The sequence below is a fragment of the Palaemon carinicauda genome, chromosome 17 (assembly GCF_036898095.1).
Source record: "Palaemon carinicauda isolate YSFRI2023 chromosome 17, ASM3689809v2, whole genome shotgun sequence".
NCBI lineage: Eukaryota > Metazoa > Arthropoda > Malacostraca > Decapoda > Palaemonidae > Palaemon > Palaemon carinicauda.
The window spans coordinates 111410097-111430312 of record NC_090741.1 but is presented as its reverse complement, the minus strand read 5'-3'; the positions used below and the strand labels follow the sequence as shown (position 1 = coordinate 111430312).

The 20216-nt window shown below is 44.2% G+C and overlaps 3 protein-coding genes across 3 annotated transcripts; all 3 read right to left on the bottom strand.

The window, feature by feature from the left end:
- Positions 1-2204: 2204 nt before the first annotated feature.
- LOC137656528 (antifreeze protein Maxi-like) lies at positions 2205-4490 on the bottom strand. The gene is made up of 3 exons (XM_068390701.1): positions 4367-4490; positions 3687-3938; positions 2205-2332 (listed from the first exon to the last, which is right to left on the bottom strand). The coding sequence occupies exons 1-3, from the start codon at positions 4488-4490 to the stop codon at positions 2205-2207; spliced, it is 504 nt and encodes a 167-aa protein (XP_068246802.1).
- A 3476-nt stretch (positions 4491-7966) lies between these two features.
- On the bottom strand, positions 7967-12968 carry LOC137656527 (mRNA decay activator protein ZFP36L3-like). Its single transcript, XM_068390700.1, has 3 exons — positions 12833-12968; positions 12124-12375; positions 7967-8052 (listed from the first exon to the last, which is right to left on the bottom strand). Exons 1-3 carry the CDS (start codon positions 12966-12968, stop codon positions 7967-7969), a joined length of 474 nt encoding a protein of 157 aa, XP_068246801.1.
- Positions 12969-18067: 5099 nt separating this feature from the next.
- Positions 18068-19593, bottom strand: LOC137656526 (serine-rich adhesin for platelets-like). Its single transcript, XM_068390699.1, has 2 exons — positions 18692-19593; positions 18068-18206 (listed from the first exon to the last, which is right to left on the bottom strand). The coding sequence occupies exons 1-2, from the start codon at positions 19591-19593 to the stop codon at positions 18068-18070; spliced, it is 1041 nt and encodes a 346-aa protein (XP_068246800.1).
- Positions 19594-20216: the final 623 nt, after the last annotated feature.

The following is a 20216-nucleotide window of genomic DNA, read 5'->3' as shown; positions in this document are numbered from 1 at the left end:
GTAGCCATAGCAATAGCCATATACATAGCCAAAGAAATAGCCATAGACATAGCCATATAAATAGACATAGACATAGCCATAGCCTTTACCATAGCCACAGCCCTAGACATAGCCATAGTCATAGCCATAGACATAGCCATAGCCATAGCCATAGCCATAGTCATAGCCATAGCCATAGCCAGAGACAGACATAGCCATAGCCATAGCCATAGACATAACCATATCCATAGACATAGAGAGAGACATAGCCATAGCCATAGTCTTAGACATAACCATAGCCATAGCCATAGCTTTAGATATAGCCATAGCCATAGCCATAGCCATAGACAGATATAGCCATAGCCATAGCCATACACATAGACATAACCATTGCCATTGCCATTGCCATAGCCATACACATAGCCATAGCCATATACATAGATATTACAAGCCATAGTCATAGCCATAGCCATAATCATAGAAATAGCCATAGCCATAGCCAAAGACATAGACCTAAACATAGCCATAGCCATAGCCATAGACAGAGCCATAGCCATAGCCATAGTCATAGCCATAGCCATAGCCATAGACAGACATAGCCATAGCCATAGCCATAGACATAGCCATAGCCATAGCCATAGCCATAGCCATAGCCATAGACATACCCATAGCCATAGTCAGATATAGCCATAGCCATAGCCATACATATAGACATAACCATTGCCATTGCCTTTGCCATTGCCATAGCCATAGACATAGACATAGCCATAGCCAGAGCCATAGCCATAGACATAGATATTACAAGCCATAGCCATAATTATAGAAATAGCCATAGCCATGAACATAGAACTAGACATAGCCATAGTCATAGCCATAGACATAGACATAGACATAGACATAGCCATAACCATAGCCCTACTTAGACATAGACATAGACATAACCCTATATATAGACATAGATATATACATAAACGTAGCCATAGCCATGGACACCGACATAGACATAGTCATAGCCATAGACAGCCATAGACATAGATATAGACAGCCATAGCCAGAGCAATAGCCATAGCCATGAACATAGCCATAGCCATAGCCATAGCCATAGACATAGACAGAGCCATAGCCATATCCATAGCCATAGATATGCATATAGCCATAGCCATAGCCTTAGCCATAGACATAGACATAGACATAGATATAGCCATAGCCATAGCCATATCCATAGCCTTAGCCAGAGACATAGCTGTAGCCCTAGCCATAGCCGTAGCTGTAGCCATAGATGTAGCCGTAGCCATAGCCTTAGCCATAGCCATAGATATAGCTGTAGCCATAGCCTTAGTCGTAGTCATAGCCATAGCCATAGCCTTAGCCAGACATAGACATAGCCATAGCCATAGACATAGACATAGACATTAAGATAGACATAGATATAGCCAAAGCCATAGCCATAGCCATAGCCATAGCTATTGTCGTAGCCATAGACATAGATATACACATAGCCATAGCCATAGCCATATACATAGCCATATCCATAGCCAAAGCGATAGAGAGACATTGACATAGCCATAGCCATAGCCATAGCCAGACATAGACATAGCCATAGCCATAGCCAGAGCCATATACATGGACATAGCCATAGCCATAGCCATAGACATAGACATAGCCATAGCCATAGCCATAGACATAGACATAGACATAGCCATAGCCAGACATAGACATAGCCATAGCCATAGCCATGGACATAGCCATAGCCATAGCCATAGACATAGACATAGACATAGCCATAGCCAGACATAGACATAGCCATAGCCATACCCATAGACATAGATATAGTCATAGCCATAGCCATAGCCATACCCATAGACATAAACATAGCCATAGCAATAGCCATATATATAGACATAGCCATAGCCATAAACATGGCCATAGCCATAGCCAGAACCATAGACAGAGCCATAGCCATAGCCATAGACGTACTTGTAGCTGTTGCCGTAGCCGTAGAATTAGCCGTAGACATAGCCATAGTCATAGACATAGACATAGCCATAGCCATAGCCATAGACATAGCCAGAGCCATAGCCATAGCCAAAGACGTAGCCATAGCCATAGCCGTAGCCGTAGTTATAGCCATAGCCGTAGCCATAGCAGTAGCAGTAGACATAGCCATATCCATAGCTACAGCCATAGCCATAGCCAAAGTCATAGCCACATAGCCATAGCCATAGTCACATAGACATAGCCATAGACATAGCCAGAGCCAGAGCCAGAACCAGAGACAGAATTATAGATATAGAAATATCCATAGACATAGCCATAGACTTAGACATAGCCATAGCCATAGACATAGACATAGCTATAGACGTAGACATAGACATAGCCATAGTCATAGCCCTACTTAGACATAGACATAGCCATAGATATAGACATAGATATGGACATAAACATAGCCATAGCCATAGCCATAGCCATAGCCACGGACACAGACATAGACATAGTCATAGCAATAGACAGCCATAGACATAGATATAGACAGCCATAGCCATAGCAATAGCCATAGCCATGAACATAGCCATAGCCATAGCCATAGACATGCATATAGCCATAGCCATAGCCATAGTCTTAGCCCTAGACATAGACATAGATATAGCCATAGCTGTAGCCATATCCATAGCCTTAGCCATAGACATAGCTGTAGCCCTATCCATAGCCGTAGCCATAGCCATAGCCATAGCCATAATCATAGCCATAACCATAGACAGATATAGCCATAGCCATAGCAATACCTATAGCCAGAGCTGTAGCCCTACACTTAGACATGACCATAGCCAGAGCCATAGCAATAGCCATAGACATAGCCATAGCCATAGCCATAGCCATAGACAGACATAGCCATAGACATAGACATAGCCAAAACCATTGCCATTGCCATTGCCGTTGCCATAGCCAGAGCCATAGACAAAGCTATAGCCTTAGCCATAGCCATAGACATAGCCTTAGCCATAGACAGAGCAATAGACATAACCTTAGCCATAGCAATAGCCATAGATATAATCATAGCCATAGCCATAAACATAGCCATAGCCCTAGCCATAGTCATATAGCAATAAATATAGACATAGCCATAGCCATAGTCATAGCCATAGCCATAGCCATAGCCATAGAAATAGCCATAGCCATAGCCATAGATATAGCTGTAAAGTTAGTCATTACTGTAGCTTTAGCCTTAGCCATAGCCATAGACATAGACATAGCCTTAGCCATAGCCATAGCCAGATATAGATATAGACATAGACATAGACATAGACATAGAGATAGACATAGCCATAGCCAGACATAGCTAGAGTCATAGCTATAGACATAGACATAGCCATAGCCATAGACATAGGCATAGCCATAGACATAGCCATAGATTTAGACATAGACATAGTCATAGCAGTAGCCATAGCCAGACATAGACATATCCATAGGCATACACATAGACATAGCCATAGCCATAGCCAGAGCCATAGACATAGACATAGCCATTGCCATAGACATAGACATAGCCAGACAGAGACATAGACATAGCCATAGCCATAGACATAGACATAGCCAGACATAGACATAGACATAGCCATAGCCATAGACATAGACATAGACATAGACATAGAATAAGACATAGCCATAGCCATAGCCATAACCAAACATAGACATAGCCATAGCCATACCGATAAACATAGACATAGCCAGAGGCATAGCCATAGCCATAGACATAGACATAGACAAAGACGAAGCCGTTGCCATAGATGTAGCCGTAGCAGTAGCCGTCGCCATTGCCGTTGCCATCGCCTTTGCCGAAGCCATAGCCGTACCCATGGATGTGGACGTGGACGTAGCCATACCCATAGTCATAGCCATAGACATAGACATGGACGTGGACATGTCCTTGACTATAGACATAGCCATAGCCATAGCCATAGCTGGAGATATAGATATAGCCATAGCTATAGCCATAGACATAGACATAGCCATAGCCATAGCTGAAGACATAGACATTGCCATAGACAGAGCCATAGCCATAGACAGAGACATAGACATAGCCATAACCATAGCCATAGACATAGCCATAATCATAGCCATAGACATAGACATAAACATAGCCATAGACATAGACATAGCCATTACCATAGCCATAGAAGTAAACGTAGCCGTAGCCGTAGCCATAGGCATAGCCTTAGCCATAGCCCTAGACATAGACATAGCCATAGCCATAGCCAGTAACATAGACATAGCCATAGCCATAGCCATAGTCATATAGCCATAGACATAGCCATAGCCATAGTCATAGACATAGGCATAGCCATAGAGATAAAAATAGCCATAGCCATAGCCATAGACATAGACATACCCATAGAAATAGCCGTAGAAATAGACATAGCCATAGCCATATCCATAGCCATAGCCATTGATGTGGCCGTAGCCATAGCTATAGATGTAGCAGTAGCCGTAGCCTTAGCCATAGCCATAGCCATAGTCATATGATGTAGCTTTAGCCATAGCCGTAGCTGTAGCCGTAGCCATGGACATAGCCATAGCCATAGACATAGACATAGACATATATATAGCCATACCCATAGCCATAGACATGGCCATAGCCATAGCCATAGACATAGCCATAGCCATAGCTATAGACATAGTTGTAGCCGTAGTCATACACGTAGTCGTAGCTGTAGCCGTAGACATAGACATAGACACAGCCACAGCCATGGACAGAGACATAGATATAGACAAAGCCATACCCATAGCCATGGATTACATAGCTATAGACATAGCCATAGCCATGGATTACATAGCTATAGACATAGCCATAGCCATAGACATAAACATAGCCATAGCCATAGGTCTAGACATTGTCATAGCCATAGCCATAGCCATAGCTGTAGCCGTAGCCCTATCCATAGATGTAGCCATAGCCGTAGCCATAGAAAAAGACAACCATTGCCATAGCCATAGCCATGGACAGACATAGCCATAGCCATAGACATAGACATAGCCATAGCCATTGCCATTGCCATTGCCATTGCCATTGCCATTGCCATTGCCATAGCCATAGCCATAGACAAAGCCATAGCAACAGCCATAGACATAGATAGCCATTCCCATAGACATAGCCATAGCCCTAGCCAGAGACACAGCCATAGCCATAGACAGCCATAGCCATAGACTTAGCCATAGCCATACACATAGCCATAGCCTTAGACATAGACATAGACATAGCCATAGCTATATACATAGACATAGCCATAGCCATAGACATAGCCATAGCCGTAGCCATAGCAATAGCCATATACATAGCCAAAGAAATAGCCATAGACATAGCCATAAAAATAGACATAGACATAGCCATAGCCTTTACCATAGCCACAGCCCTAGACATAGCCATAGTCATAGCCATAGACATAGCCATAGCCATAGCCATAGTCATAGCCATAGCCATAGCCAGAGACAGACATAGCCATAGCCATAGCCATAGACATAGCCATATCCATAGACATAGACAGAGACATAGCCATAGCCATAGTCTTAGACATAACCATAGCCATAGCCATAGCTTTAGACATAGCCATAGCCATAGCCATAGACAGATATAGCCATAGCCATAGCCATACACATAGACATAACCATTGTAATATCCATTGCCATAGCCATACACATAGCCATAGCCATATACATAGATATTACAAGCCATAGTCATAGCCATAGCCATAACCATAGAAATAGCCATAGCCATAGCCAAAGACATAGACCTAGACATAGCCATAGCCATAGCCATAGACAGAGCCATAGCCATAGCCATAGTCATAGCCATAGCCATAGCCATAGACAGACATAGCCATAGCCATAGCCATAGACATAGCCATAGCCATGGCCATAGACATAACCATAGCCATAGCCATAGACATAGCCATAGCCATAGCCATAGCCATAGTCAGATATAGCCATAGCCATAGCCATACATATAGACATAACCATTGCCATTGCCATTGCCATTGCCATTGCCATAGCCATAGACATAGACATAGCCATAGCCAGAGCCATAGCCATAGACATAGATATTACAAGCCATAGCCATAATTATAGAAATAGCCATAGCCATAGACATAGACCTAGACATAGCCATAGTCATAGCCATAGACATAGACATAGACATAGACATAGGCATAGCCATAACCATAGCCCTACTTAGACATAGACATAGACATAATCCTATATATAGACATAGATATATACATAAACGTAACCATAGCCATGGACACCGACATAGACATAGTCATAGCCATAGACAGCCATAGACATAGATATAGACAGCCATAGTCAGAGCAATAGCCATAGCCATGAACATAGCCATAGCCATAGCCATAGCCATAGACATAGACAGAGCCATAGCCATATCCATAGCCATAGACATGCACATAGCCATAGCCATAGCCTTAGCCATAGACATAGACATAGACATAGATATAGCCATAGCCATAGCCATATCCATAGCCTTAGCCAGAGACATAGCTGTAGCCCTAGCCATAGCCGTAGCTGTAGCCATAGATGTAGCCGTAGCCATAGCCTCAGCCATAGCCATAGATATAGCTGTAGCCATAGACTTAGTCGTAGTCATAGCCATAGCCATAGCCTTAGCCAGACATAGACATAGCCATAGCCATAGACATAGACATAGACATTGAGATAGACATAGATATAGCCAAAGCCATAGCCATAGCCATAGCCATAGCTATTGTCGTAGCCATAGACATAGATATACACATAGCCATAGCCATAGCCATATACATAGCCATATCCATAGCCAAAACGATAGAGAGACATTGACATAGCCATAGCCATAGCCATAGCCAGACATAGACATAGCCATAGCCATAGCCAGAGCCATATACATGGACATAGCCATAGCCATAGACATAGACATAGCCATAGCCATAGCCATAGACATAGACATAGACATAGCCATAGCCAGACATAGACATAGCCATAGCCATAGCCATGGACATAGCCTTAGCCATAGCCATAGACATAGACATAGCCATAGCCAGAAATAGACATAGCCATAGCCATACCCATAGACATAGATATAGTCATAGCCATAGCCATAGCCATACCCATAGACATAAATATAGCCATAGCAATAGCCATATATATAGACATAGCCATAGCCATAAACATGGCCATAGCCATAGCCAGAACCATAGACAGAGCCATAGATGTACTTGTAGCTGTTGTCGTAGCCGTAGAATTAGCCGTAGACATAGCCATAGTCATAGACATAGACATAACCATAGCCATAGCCATAGCCATAGACATAGCCAGAGCCATAGCCATAGCCATAGACGTAGCCATAGCCATAGCCGTAGCCGTAGTTATAGCCATAGCCGTAGCCATAGCAGTAGCAGTAGACATAGCCATATCCATAGCTACAGCCATAGCCATAGCCAAAGTCATAGCCACATAGCCATAGCCATAGTCACATTGCATAGCCATAGACATAGCTAGAGCCAGAGCCAGAACCAGAGACAGAATTATAGCCATAGAAATATCCATAGACATAGCCATAGACTTAGACATAGCCATAGCCATAGACATAGACATAGCTATAGACGTAGACATAGACATAGCCATAGCCATAGCCCTACTTAGACATAGACATAGACATAGCCATAGATATAGACATAGATATGGACATAAACATAGCCATAGCCATAGCCATAGCCACGGACACAGACATAGACATAGTCATAGCCATAGACAGCCATAGACATAGATATAGACAGCCATAGCCATAGCAATAGCCATAGCCATGAACATAGCCATAGCCATAGCCATAGCCATAGACATGCATATAGCCATAGCCATAGCCATAGTCTTAGCCCTAGACATAGACATAGATATAGCCATAGCTGTAGCCATATCCATAGCCTTAGCCATAGACATAGCTGTAGCCCTATCCATATCCGTAGCCATAGCCATAGCCATAGCCATAATCATAGCCATAACCATAGACAGATATAGCCATAGCCATAGCAATACCTATAGCCAGAGCTATAGCCCTACACTTAGACATGACCATAGCCATAGCCATAGCAATAGCCATAGACATAGCCATAGCCATAGCCATAGCCATAGACAGACATAGCCATAGACATAGACATAGCCATAGCCATAGCCATTGCCATTGCCATTGCCATAGCCATAGCCATAGACAAAGCCATAGCCTTAGCCATAGCCATAGACATAGCCTTAGCCATAGACAGAGCAATAGACATAACCTTAGCCATAGCAATAGCCATAGATATAATCATAGCCATAGCCATAAACATAGCCATAGCCATAGCAATAGACAGAGCCATAGCCAGAGCCATAGACGTACATGTAGCCATAGCCGTAGCAGTAGCCGTAGACATAGCCATAGTCATAGACATTTCGGCCTTTTTTGTCTCTCGGAGCGAAGTCCGGCCTTTTTTGCCTTTCGGGTGGAAGTCTTGCTTTTTTCGCCTTTCGGAGCGAAGTACGTCTTTTTTGCCTTGCGGAGCGAAGTACGGCCTTTTTTGTCTTTAGGAGCAAATTCTGGCATTTTTTGTTTTTCGGAGCAAAGTCCGGCCTTTTTTGCCTTTTGGAGCGAAGAGCGGCCTTATTTGTCCCTCGGAGCAAAGTCTGGCCTTTTTTGTCTCTCGGAGCGAAGTCCGGACTTTTTGTCTCTCGGAATGAAGTCCGGCCTTTCTTAGTCTCTCGGAGCGAAGTATGGCCTTTTTTTCTCTCGAAACGAAGTCCGGCCTTTTATATCTCTCGGAGCGAAGTCCGGCCTTTTATATCTCTCGGAGCGAAGTCCATCCTTTTTCGTCTGTCGGAGCGAATTCCGGCCTTTTTTGCCTTTCGGAGCGAAGTCCGGCCTTTTTTGTCTATCGGGGCGAAGTCCAGCCTTTTTTGTCTCTCGGAGCGAAGTCCGGCCTTTTTTGTCTCTCGTAACGAAATCTGGCCTTTTTTGCCTTTCGGAGCAAAGTCCAGCCTTTTTTGCCTTTCGGAGCAAAGTCCGGCCTTTTTTGTCTCTCAGAGCGAAGTCCGGCCTTTTTTGCCTCTCGGAGTGAAGTCCGGCCTTATTTGCCTCTCCAAGTGAAGTCCGGCCTTTTTTGTCTCTCGGAGCGAAGTCTGGCCTATTTTGTCTCTCGGAGCGAAGTCTGGCCTTTTTTGTCGCCCGGAGCGAAGTCCGGCCTTTTTTGTCTCTCAGAGCAAATTCTGTCCTTTTTTACTTTTCAGAGCGAATTCTGGCCTTATTTGCCTTTCGGAGCAAATTCTGGCCTTTTTCGCTTTTCGGAGGGAAGTCAGGCCTTTTTTTCCTTTTGGAGCAAAGAGCGGCCTTATTTGTTCTCCGGAGCGAAGTCCGGCCTTTTTTGCCTTTCGGAGCAAAGTCCAGCCTTTTTTGCTTTTCGGAGCGAAGTCCGGCCTTTTTTATCTTTCGGTGCGAAGTCTGGCCTTATTTGCCTTTCGGAGCAAAGTCCAGCCTTTTTTGAGTTTCGGAGCGAAGTCCGGCCTTTTTTGTCTCTCGGGACGAAGTCCGGCCTTTTTGGTCTCTCGGATCGAAGTCTGGCCTTTTTTTTCTCTCGAAGCGAAGTCCGGCCTTTTTGGTCTTTCGGATTGAAGTCTGGCCTTTTTAGTCTTTCGGAGCGAAGTCCGACCTTTTTTGTCTCTCGGAGCGAAGTCCGGCCTTTTTGGTCTTTCGGAGCGAAGTCCGGTCATTTTGGTCTTACGGAGCGAAGTCCAGCCTTCTTTGCCTTTTGGAGCGAAGTCCGGCCTTTTTTGCCTTTTAGAGCGCAGTCCTGCCTATATTGTCTCCTGGGCGAAGTCTGGCGTTTTTTGTCTCTTGGAGCGAAGTCCGGCCTTATTTGTCTCTCAGAGCGAATTCCAGCCTTTTTTGCCTTTCGGAGCGAAGTCCGCCCTTTTTTGTCTCTCGACGCGAAGTCCGGCCTTTTCAGTCTTTCGGAGCGATGTCCTGACTTTTTTGTCTTTTGGAGCGAAGTCCAGCCTCTTTTGTCTGTCGGAGCGATGTCCGGCATTTTTTGTCTTTCGGAGCGAAGTCCAGCCTTTTATGCCTTTCGGAGTGAAGTCCGGCCTTTTTTGCCTCTCGGAGCGAAGTCCGGCCTTTTTTGTCTTTCGGAGAGAAGTCCGGCCTTTTTTGCCTTTCGGAGCAAAGTCCGGCCTTTTTTGTCTCTCGGAGCGAAGTCCGGCCTTTTTTGTCTCTTGGAGCGAAGTCCGGCCTATTTTGTCTCACGGAGCGAAGTCTGGCCTTTTTTTTTCGCTCTTAGCAAAGCCCGGCCTTTTTTGTCTCTCGGAGCGAAGTCCGGCCTTTTTTGTCTTTTGGAGCAAAGCCTGGCCTTTTTTGCCTTTCGGATCGAAGTCCGGCCTTTTTCGCCTTTTGGAGGGAAGTCCGGCCTTTTTCGCTTTTTAGAGTGAAGTCCAGCCTTTTTTTTCTCCCGGAGCGAAGTCCGGCCTTTCTTGCCTTTCGGAGCGAAGTCCGGCCTTTTTTGTCTCTTGGAGCGAAGTTCGGCCTTCTTTGCCTTTCGGAGGGAAGTCCGGCCTTTTTTGCCTCTCGGAGCGAAGACCGGCTTTTTTGGCTTTCGGAGCGAAGTCCGGCCTTTTTTGTCTTTCGGAGCAAAGTTCGGCCTTTTTCGTCTTTCGGAGCGAAGTCCTGCCTTTTTTGCCTTTCGGAGCGAAGTCCGGCCTTTTTTGTCTTTCAGAGCGAAGTCCGGCCTTTTTCGTCTTTTGGAGCGAAGTCCGGCCTTTTTTGCCTCTCGGAGCAAAGTCCTTCCTTTTTTGTCTTTCAGCGCTAAGTCCGGCCTTTTTTGCCTTTCGGAGTGAAGTCCGGCCTTTTTTGTCTTTCGGAGCGAAGTCCGGCCTTTTTCGTCTCTTAGAGTGAAGTCCGGCCTTTTTTATCTGTTGTAGCGAAGTCTGGCCTTTTTTGTCTCCCGGAGCGAAGTCTGGCCTTTTTTGTCTCGGAGCGAAGTCCGGCCTTTTTTGCTTTTCGGAGCAAAGTTCGGCCTTTTTTGTCACTCAGAGCCAAGTCCATCCTTTTTTGTCTCTCGGTGCAAAGTCCGGCCTTTTCTGCCTATGGAGCAAAGTCCGGCCATTTTTGCCTTTCGAAGCGAAGTCCGGCCTTTTTTGTTTTTCGGGGCGAAGTCCGGCCTTCTATGTCTTTTGGAGCGAAGTCCGGCATTTATTGTCTCTCGACATAGACATAGCCATAGGTATAGCGATAGCCATGCCCATAGCCATAGCCATGCCCATAGCCATAGCCATAGCCATAGTCTTAGACATAGACATAGCCATTACCATAGCCATAGACGTAGACGTAGCCGTAGCCGTAGCCGTAGCCATAGTCGTAGCTGTAGCCATAGACATAGACATAGCCATAGCCATAGCCATAGCCATAGCCATAGACATAGACATAGCCATTACAATAGCCTTAGACGTAGATGTAGCTGTAGCCGTAGCAGTAGCCATAGCCGTAGCCATAGCCATAGACATAGACATAGCCATAGCCATAGCCAGAGACATAGATATAGCCATAGCCCTAGCCATAGTCATATACCCATAAATATAGACATAGCCATTGCCATAGTCATAGCCATAGCCATAGCCATAGCCATAGAAATAACCATAGCCCTAGCCATAGATATAACTGTAAACTTAGCCATGACTGTAGCTGTAGACTTAGCCATAGCCATAGCCAGACATAGATATAGACATAGACATAGACATAGAGATAGACATAGCCATAGCCAGACATAGCCAGAGCCATAGTCATAGACATAGACATAGCCATAGCCATAGACATAGGCATAGCCATAGACATAGCAATAGATTTAGACATAGGCAAGGTCATAGCCATAGCCGAAGCCAGACATAGACATATCCATAGGCATAGACAGAGATATAGCCATAGCCATAGCCAGAGCCATAGACATAGACATAGCCATTGCCATAGACATAGACATAGCCAGACATAGACATAGCCATACCCATAGCCATAGACATAGACATAGACATAGAATAAGACATAGCCATAGCCATAGCCATAACCAAACATAGACATAGCCATAGCCATACCGATAAACATAGATATAGCCAGAGGCATAGCCATAGCCATAGATATAGACATAGACAAAGCCGTTGCCATAGATGTAGCTGTAGCCGTAGCCGTCGCCATTGCCGTAGACATGGAAGTGGACGTGGACGTGGATGTAGCCATACCCATAGCCATAGCCATAGACATAGACATGGACGTGGACATGTCCATGGCTATAGACATAGCCAGAGCCATAGCTATAGCCATAGACATAGACATAGCCATAGCCATAGCTGAAGACATAGACATAGCCATAGACAGAGCCATAGCCATAGACATATACATAGACATAGCCATAGCTATAGCCATAGATATAGCCATAATCATGGCCATAGCCATAGCCATAGCCATAGCCATAGCATCCATAGCCATAGCCATAGACATAGACATAGCCATAGACATAGACATAAAACTAGACATAGCCATAGCCATAGCCATAGTCACATAGCCATAGACATAGCCATAGTCATAGCCATAGTCATAGACATAGCCATAGCCATAGAGATAAAAATAGCCATAGCCATAGCCTTAGACATAGACATAACCATAGCCATAGCCAGAAACATAGACATAGCCATAGCCATAGACATAGTCACATAGCCATAGACATAGCCATAGCCATAGTCATAGACATAGCCATAGCCTTAGAGATAAAAATAGCCATAACCATAGCCAGAGACATAGACATACCCTTAGAAATAGCCGTAGAAATAGACATAGCCATAGCCATAGCCATAGCCATAGCCATTGCTATGGCCGTAGCCATAGCCATAGATGTAGCAGTAGCCGTAGCCTTAGCTGTAGCCATAGCCATAGCCATAGCCATAGCCATATGATGTAGATTTAGCCATAGCCGTAGCTGTAGCCGTAGCCATAGACATAGCCATAGCCATAGACATAGACATAGACATATAAATAGCCATAGCCATAGCCATAGACATGGCCATAGCAATAGCCATAGACATAGCCTCAGCCATAGCTATAGCCATAGCTGTAGCCGTAGTTATAGACGTAGTTGTAGCTGTAGCCGTAGATATAGACATAGACACAGCCACAGCCATAGACAGAGACATAGACATAGACAAAGCCATAGCCATAGCCATGGTTTACATAGCTATAGACATAGCCATAGCCATAGTCATAAACAGCCATAGCCATAGCTCTAGACATTGTCATAGCCATAGCCATAGCCATAGCTGTAGCTGTAGCCCTATCCATAGACGTAGCCATAGCCGTAGCCATAGAAAAAGACATAGCCATTGCCATAGCCATAGCCATGGACAGACATAGCCATAGCCATAGACATAGACATAGCCATAACCATTGCCATTGCCATTGCCATTGCCATTGCCATAGCTATAGCCATAGACAAAGCCATAGCAATAGCCATAGACATAGCTAGCCATAGCAATAGACAGAGCCATAGCCATAGCCATACACATAGCCATAGCCATAGACATAGACATAGCCATAGCTATATACATAGACATAGAGATAGCCATAGACATAGCCATAGCCGTAGCCAAAGCAATAGCCATATACATAGCCAAAGCCATAGCCATAAACATAGCCATAGAAATAGACATAGACATAGCCATAACCTTTGCCATAGCCACAGCCCTAGACATAGCCATAGCCATAGCCTTAGACATAGCCATAGCCATAGCCATAGTCATAGCCATAGCCATAGCCAGAGACAGACTTAACCATAGCCATAGCCATAGATATAGCCATATCCATAGACATAGACAGAGACATAGTCATAGCTATAGTCGTAGACATAACCATAGCCATAGCCATACCTTTAGACATAGCCATAGCCATAGTCATAGCCATAGACAGATATAGCCATAGCCAAAGCCATACACATAGACATAACCATTGCCATTGCCATAGCCATACACATAGCCATAGCCATAGCCATAGACATAGATATTACAAGCCATAGTCATAGCCATAGCCATAACCATAGAAATAGCCATAGCCATAGCCAAAGACATAGACCTAGACATAGCCATAGCCATAGCCATAGACATAGCCATAGCCATAGCCATAGTCATAGCCATAGCTATAGACATAGACAGACATAGCCATAGCCATAGCCATAGACATAGCCATAGCCATAGCCATAAACATAACCATAGCCATAGCCATAGCCATAGCCATAGACATAGCCATAGCCATAGACAGATATAGCCATAACCATACATATAGACATAACCATTGCCATTGCCATTGCCATTGCCATAGCCATAGACATAGACATAGCCATAGCCAGAGCCATAGCCATAGACATAGATATTACAAGCCATAGCCATAGCCATAATTATAGAAATAGCCATAGCAATAGACATAGACTTAGACATAGCCATAGTCATAGCCATAGACCTAGGCATAGACATAGGCATAGCCATAGCCATTGCCCTACTTAGACATAGACATAGACATAGCCCTATATATAGACATAGATATATACATAAACATAGCCATAGCCATGGACACTGACATAGACATAGTCATAGCTATAGACAGCCATAGACAGATATAGACAGCCATAGCCAGAGCAATAGCCATAATCATGGCCATAGCCATAGCCATAGCCATAGCCATAGCATCCATAGCCATAGCCATAGACATAGACATAGCCATAGACATAGACATAAAACTAGACATAGCCATAGCCATAGCCATAGTCACATAGCCATAGACATAGCCATAGTCATAGCCATAGTCATAGACATAGCCATAGCCATAGAGATAAAAATAGCCATAGCCATAGCCTTAGACATAGACATAACCATAGCCATAGCCAGAAACATAGACATAGCCATAGCCATAGACATAGTCACATAGCCATAGACTTAGCCATAGCCATAGTCATAGACATAGCCATAGCCTTAGAGATAAAAATAGCCATAACCATAGCCAGAGACATAGACATACCCTTATAAATAGCCGTAGAAATAGACATAGCCATAGCCATAGCCATAGCCATAGCCATTGCTATGGCCGTAGCCATAGCCATAGATGTAGCAGTAGCCGTAGCCTTAGCTGTAGCCATAGCCATAGCCATAGCCATAGCCATATGATGTAGATTTAGCCATAGCCGTAGCTGTAGCCGTAGCCATAGACATAGCCATAGCCATAGACATAGACATAGACATATAAATACCCATAGCCATAGCCATAGACATGGCCATAGCAATAGCCATAGACATAGCCATAGCCATAGCTATAGCCATAGCTGTAGCCGTAGTTATAGACGTAGTTGTAGCTGTAGCCGTAGATATAGACATCGACACAGCCACAGCCATAGACAGAGACATAGACATAGACAAAGCCATAGCCATAGCCATGGTTTACATAGCTATAGACATAGCCATAGCCATAGTCATAAACAGCCATAGCCATAGCTCTAGACATTGTCATAGCCATAGCCATAGCCATAGCTGTAGCTGTAGCCCTATCCATAGACGTAGCCATAGCCGTAGCCATAGAAAAAGACATAGCCATTGCCATAGCCATAGCCATGGACAGACATAGCCATAGCCATAGACATAGACATAGCCATAACCATTGCCATTGCCATTGCCATTGCCATTGCCATAGCTATAGCCATAGACAAAGCCATAGCAATAGCCATAGACATAGCTAGCCATAGCAATAGACAGAGCCATAGCCATAGCCATACACATAGCCATAGCCATAGACATAGACATAGCCATAGCTATATACATAGACATAGAGATAGCCATAGACATAGCCATAGCCGTAGCCAAAGCAATAGCCATATACATAGCCAAAGCCATAGCCATAAACATAGCCATAGAAATAGACATAGACATAGCCATAACCTTTGCCATAGCCACAGCCCTAGACATAGCCATAGCCATAGCCTTAGACATAGCCATAGCCATAGCCATAGTCATAGCCATAGCCATAGCCAGAGACAGACTTAACCATAGCCATAGCCATAGATATAGCCATATCCATAGACATAGACAGAGACATAGTCATAGCTATAGTCGTAGACATAACCATAGCCATAGCCATACCTTTAGACATAGCCATAGCCATAGTCATAGCCATAGACAGATATAGCCATAGCCAAAGCCATACACATAGACATAACCATTGCCATTGCCATAGCCATACACATAGCCATAGCCATAGCCATAGACATAGATATTACAAGCCATAGTCATAGCCATAGCCATAACCATAGAAATAGCCATAGCCATAGCCAAAGACATAGACCTAGACATAGCCATAGCCATAGCCATAGACATAGCCATAGCCATAGCCATAGTCATAGCCATAGCTATAGACATAGACAGACATAGCCATAGCCATAGCCATAGACATAGCCATAGCCATAGCCATAAACATAACCATAGCCATAGCCATAGCCATAGCCATAGACATAGCCATAGCCATAGACAGATATAGCCATAACCATACATATAGACATAACCATTGCCATTGCCATTGCCATTGCCATAGCCATAGACATAGACATAGCCATAGCCAGAGCCATAGCCATAGACATAGATATTACAAGCCATAGCCATAGCCATAATTATAGAAATAGCCATAGCAATAGACATAGACTTAGACATAGCCATAGTCATAGCCATAGACCTAGACATAGACATAGGCATAGCCATAGCCATTGCCCTACTTAGACATAGACATAGACATAGCCCTATATATAGACATAGATATATACATAAACATAGCCATAGCCATGGACACTGACATAGACATAGTCATAGCTATAGACAGCCATAGACAGATATAGACAGCCATAGCCAGAGCAATAGCCATAGCCATGAACATAGCCATAGCCATAGCCATAGCCATAGACATAGACAGAGCCATAGCCATATCCATATCCATAGCCATAGACATGCACATAGCCATAGCCATATTCTTAGCCATAGACATAGACATAGACATAGGTATAGCCATAGCCGTAGACATATCCATAGCCTCAGCCATAGACATAGCTGTAGCCCTAGCCATAGCCGTAGCTGTAGCCGTAGCTGTAGCCGTGTCCATAGCCATAGCCATAGCCATAGATATAGCTGTAGCCATAGCCTTAGTCGTAGTCATAGCCATAGCCATAGCCTTAGCCAGACATAGACATAGCCATAGCCATAGACATAGACATAGACATTGACATAGACATAGATATAGCCAAAGCCATAGCCATAGCCATAGCCATAGCTATAGCCGTAGCCATAGACATAGATATAAACATAGCCATAGCCATATACATAGCCATATCCATAGCCAGAGCGATAAACAGACATTGACATAGCCGTAGCCATAGCCATAGTCAGACATAGACATAACCCTACCCATAGCCAGAGCCATATACATGGACGTAGCCATAACTATAGACATAGACATAGCCATAGCCATAGCCATAGCCATAGACATAGACATAGACATAGCCATAGCCAGACATAGACAGAGCCATAGCCATAGACATAGCCATAGCCATAGCTATAGACAGAAACATATCCAGAGCCAGACATAGACATAGCCATAGCCATACCCATAGACATAGACATAATCATAGCCATAGCCATAGCCATACCCATAGACATAAACATAGCCATAGCAATAGCCATAGAGATAGACATAGCCATAGCCATAAACATGGCCATAGCCATAGCCAGAGCCATAGACAGAGCCATAGCCATAGCCATAGACGAACTTGTAGCTGTTGCCGTAGCCGTGGAATTACCCGTAGACATAGCCATAGCAATAGACATAGCCATAGCCATTGCCTTAGACATAGCTAGAGCCATAGCCATAGCCATAGACGTAGCCATAGCCATAGCCATAGCCGTAGTTCTAGCCATAGCCATAGCAGTAGCGGTAGACATAGCCATTTCAATAGCTACAGCCATAGCTTTAGCCATAGCCATAGCCACATAGCCATAACCATAGCCACATTGACATAGCCATAGACATAGCCAGAGCCAAGGCCAGAACCAGAGACAGAATTATATCCATAGAAATATCCATAGACATAGCCATAGCCATAGCCCAACTTAGACATAGACATAGACATAGCCATAGATATAGACATAGATATGGACATAGCCATAGCCATAGCCATAGCCATAGTCACGGACACAGACATAGACATAGTCATAGCCATAGACAGCCATAGACATAGATATAAACAGCCATAACCATAGGAATAGCCAGAGCCATGAACATAGCCATAGCCATAGCCATAGCCATAAACATGCACATAGCCATATCCGTAGCCATATCCATAGCCTTAGCCATAGAAAAAGCTGTAGCCCTAGCCATAGCTGTAGCCGTTACCATAGCCATAGCCATAGATATAACCATAGCTGTAGCTTTAGTCGTAGTATTAGCCATAGCCATAGCCATAGCCATAGCCATAGCCAGACATAGATATAGCCCTAGCCATAGACATAGCCATAGACATAGACATAGCCAAAGATTTAGACATAGACATAGTCATAGACATAACCATATCCATAGCCATAGGCATAGACAGACATTGACATAGCCATAGCCATAGCCATAGCCAGGGCCATATACATAGTCATAGCCAGAGCCATAGACATAGCCATAGCCATAGCCATAGACATAGACATAGACATAACCGTAGCAATAGACATAGACATAGACATAGCCATATATATAGACAGAGCCATAGCCATAGCCATAGGCATAGATATAGACAGGGCCAAAGCCATAGCCATAGCCATAGCATTAGACATAGCCATAGCATTAGACATAGGCATAGCCATAGCCTTAGACATAGACATAGTCATAGCCATAGCCTTAGACATAGACATAGCCATATCCATAGATATAGACCTAGCCATAGACATAGACATAGACATAGCCATAGCCATAAACATAGCCATAGCCATAGCCGAAGACATAGACATAGCCATAGCCATAGCCATAGACATAGCCAGAGCCATAGCCATAACTGTAACCATAGCAATAGAAAGATATAGCCATAGCCAGAGCCATAAACATAGCCAGAGCCATAGCCATGAACATAGCATAACCATAGCCATAGCCATGAACATAGCATAACCATAACCATAGCCATAGCCATAGCAATAGCCATAGACATAGCCATAGCCATAGTCATAGCCATAGACAGACATAGCTATGGTCATAGACATAGACATAGACATAGCCATAGCCATTGACATTGCCATTGCAATTGCCATAACCATAGCCATAGACAAAGCCATAGCCATAGCCATAGCCATAGACATAGCCTTAGTTATAGACATGGCTATAGCCATAGCAATAGACATAACCATAGCCATAGCAATAGCCGTAGATATAGACCTAGCCATAGCCAAAAACATAGCCATAGCCAAAGCCATAGACAGAGACATAGCAATAGCCATAGACGTACTTGTAGCCGTAGCCATAGCCGTAGCTGTAGCCGTAGACATAGCCATAGCTATAAACATAGACATAGCCATAGCCATAGACATAGACATAGCCATAGCCATAGCCATAGACATAGCCAGAGCCATAGCCATAGCCATAGCCATAGCCATAGATGAAGATATAGCCATAGTCATAGCCATAGCCATAGATATAGACATAGACCTACCCAGAGCCATAGCCATAGCCACCGCCAAAGACGTAGCCATAGCCATAGCCGTAGCCGTAGTTTTAGCCATTGCCGTAGCCATAGCAGTAGCTTTAGACATAGCCATAGCCATAGCCATAGCCATAACCACATAGCCAAAGCCACATTGACATAGCCATAGACATAGTCAGAGCCAGAGCCAGAACGAGAGACATAATCATAGCCATAGCCATAGCCATAGACAGATATAGACATAGACATAGCCATTGCCATTGCCATAGACATAGTCATAGCCATAGATATAGCCATAGCCATAGTCATAGCCATAGACAGACATAGCTATAGTCATATACATAGACATGGACATAGCCATAGCCATTGCCATTGCCATTGCAATTGCCATAGCCATAGCCATAGACAAAGCTATAGCCATAGCCATAGCCATAGACATAGCAT

Bases quoted from the DNA above. Each gene is read 5' to 3' on its own strand.
- LOC137656526 (XM_068390699.1), bottom strand. From the start codon at position 19,593: ATGGCTACGGCTACAAGTACGTCTATGGCTATTGCTATGTCTCTGTCT. The intron at 18,207-18,691 runs GTCTGTCTATGC...TCTATGTCTAAG, and splicing joins ATGGCTATGGCTATGTCAAT to TTGGGCTATGGCTATGGCTA.
- LOC137656527 (XM_068390700.1), bottom strand. From the start codon at position 12,968: ATGGCTATGGCTATGGCTATGGCTACAGCTAAGGCTACGGCTACTGCT. The intron at 12,376-12,832 runs GTATGTCTATGT...CTATGTCTTCAG, and splicing joins TTCTACGGCTATTTCTAAGG to CTATGGCTATGGCTATGTCT. The intron at 8,053-12,123 runs GTATGGCTATGG...CTCTGGCTATAG, and splicing joins GGCTATATCTATGTTTATCG to GTATTGCTATGGCTATGGCT.
- LOC137656528 (XM_068390701.1), bottom strand. From the start codon at position 4,490: ATGGCTATGGCTATGGCTAAGGCTACGGCTACTGCTACATCTATAGCT. The intron at 3,939-4,366 runs GTATGTCTATGT...CTATATCTCCAG, and splicing joins TTCTACGGCTATTTCTATGG to CTATGGCTATGGCTATGGCT. The intron at 2,333-3,686 runs GTATGGCTATGG...CTACGTCTATAG, and splicing joins GGCTATGTCTATGTTTATCG to CTATGTCTATGTCTATGGCT.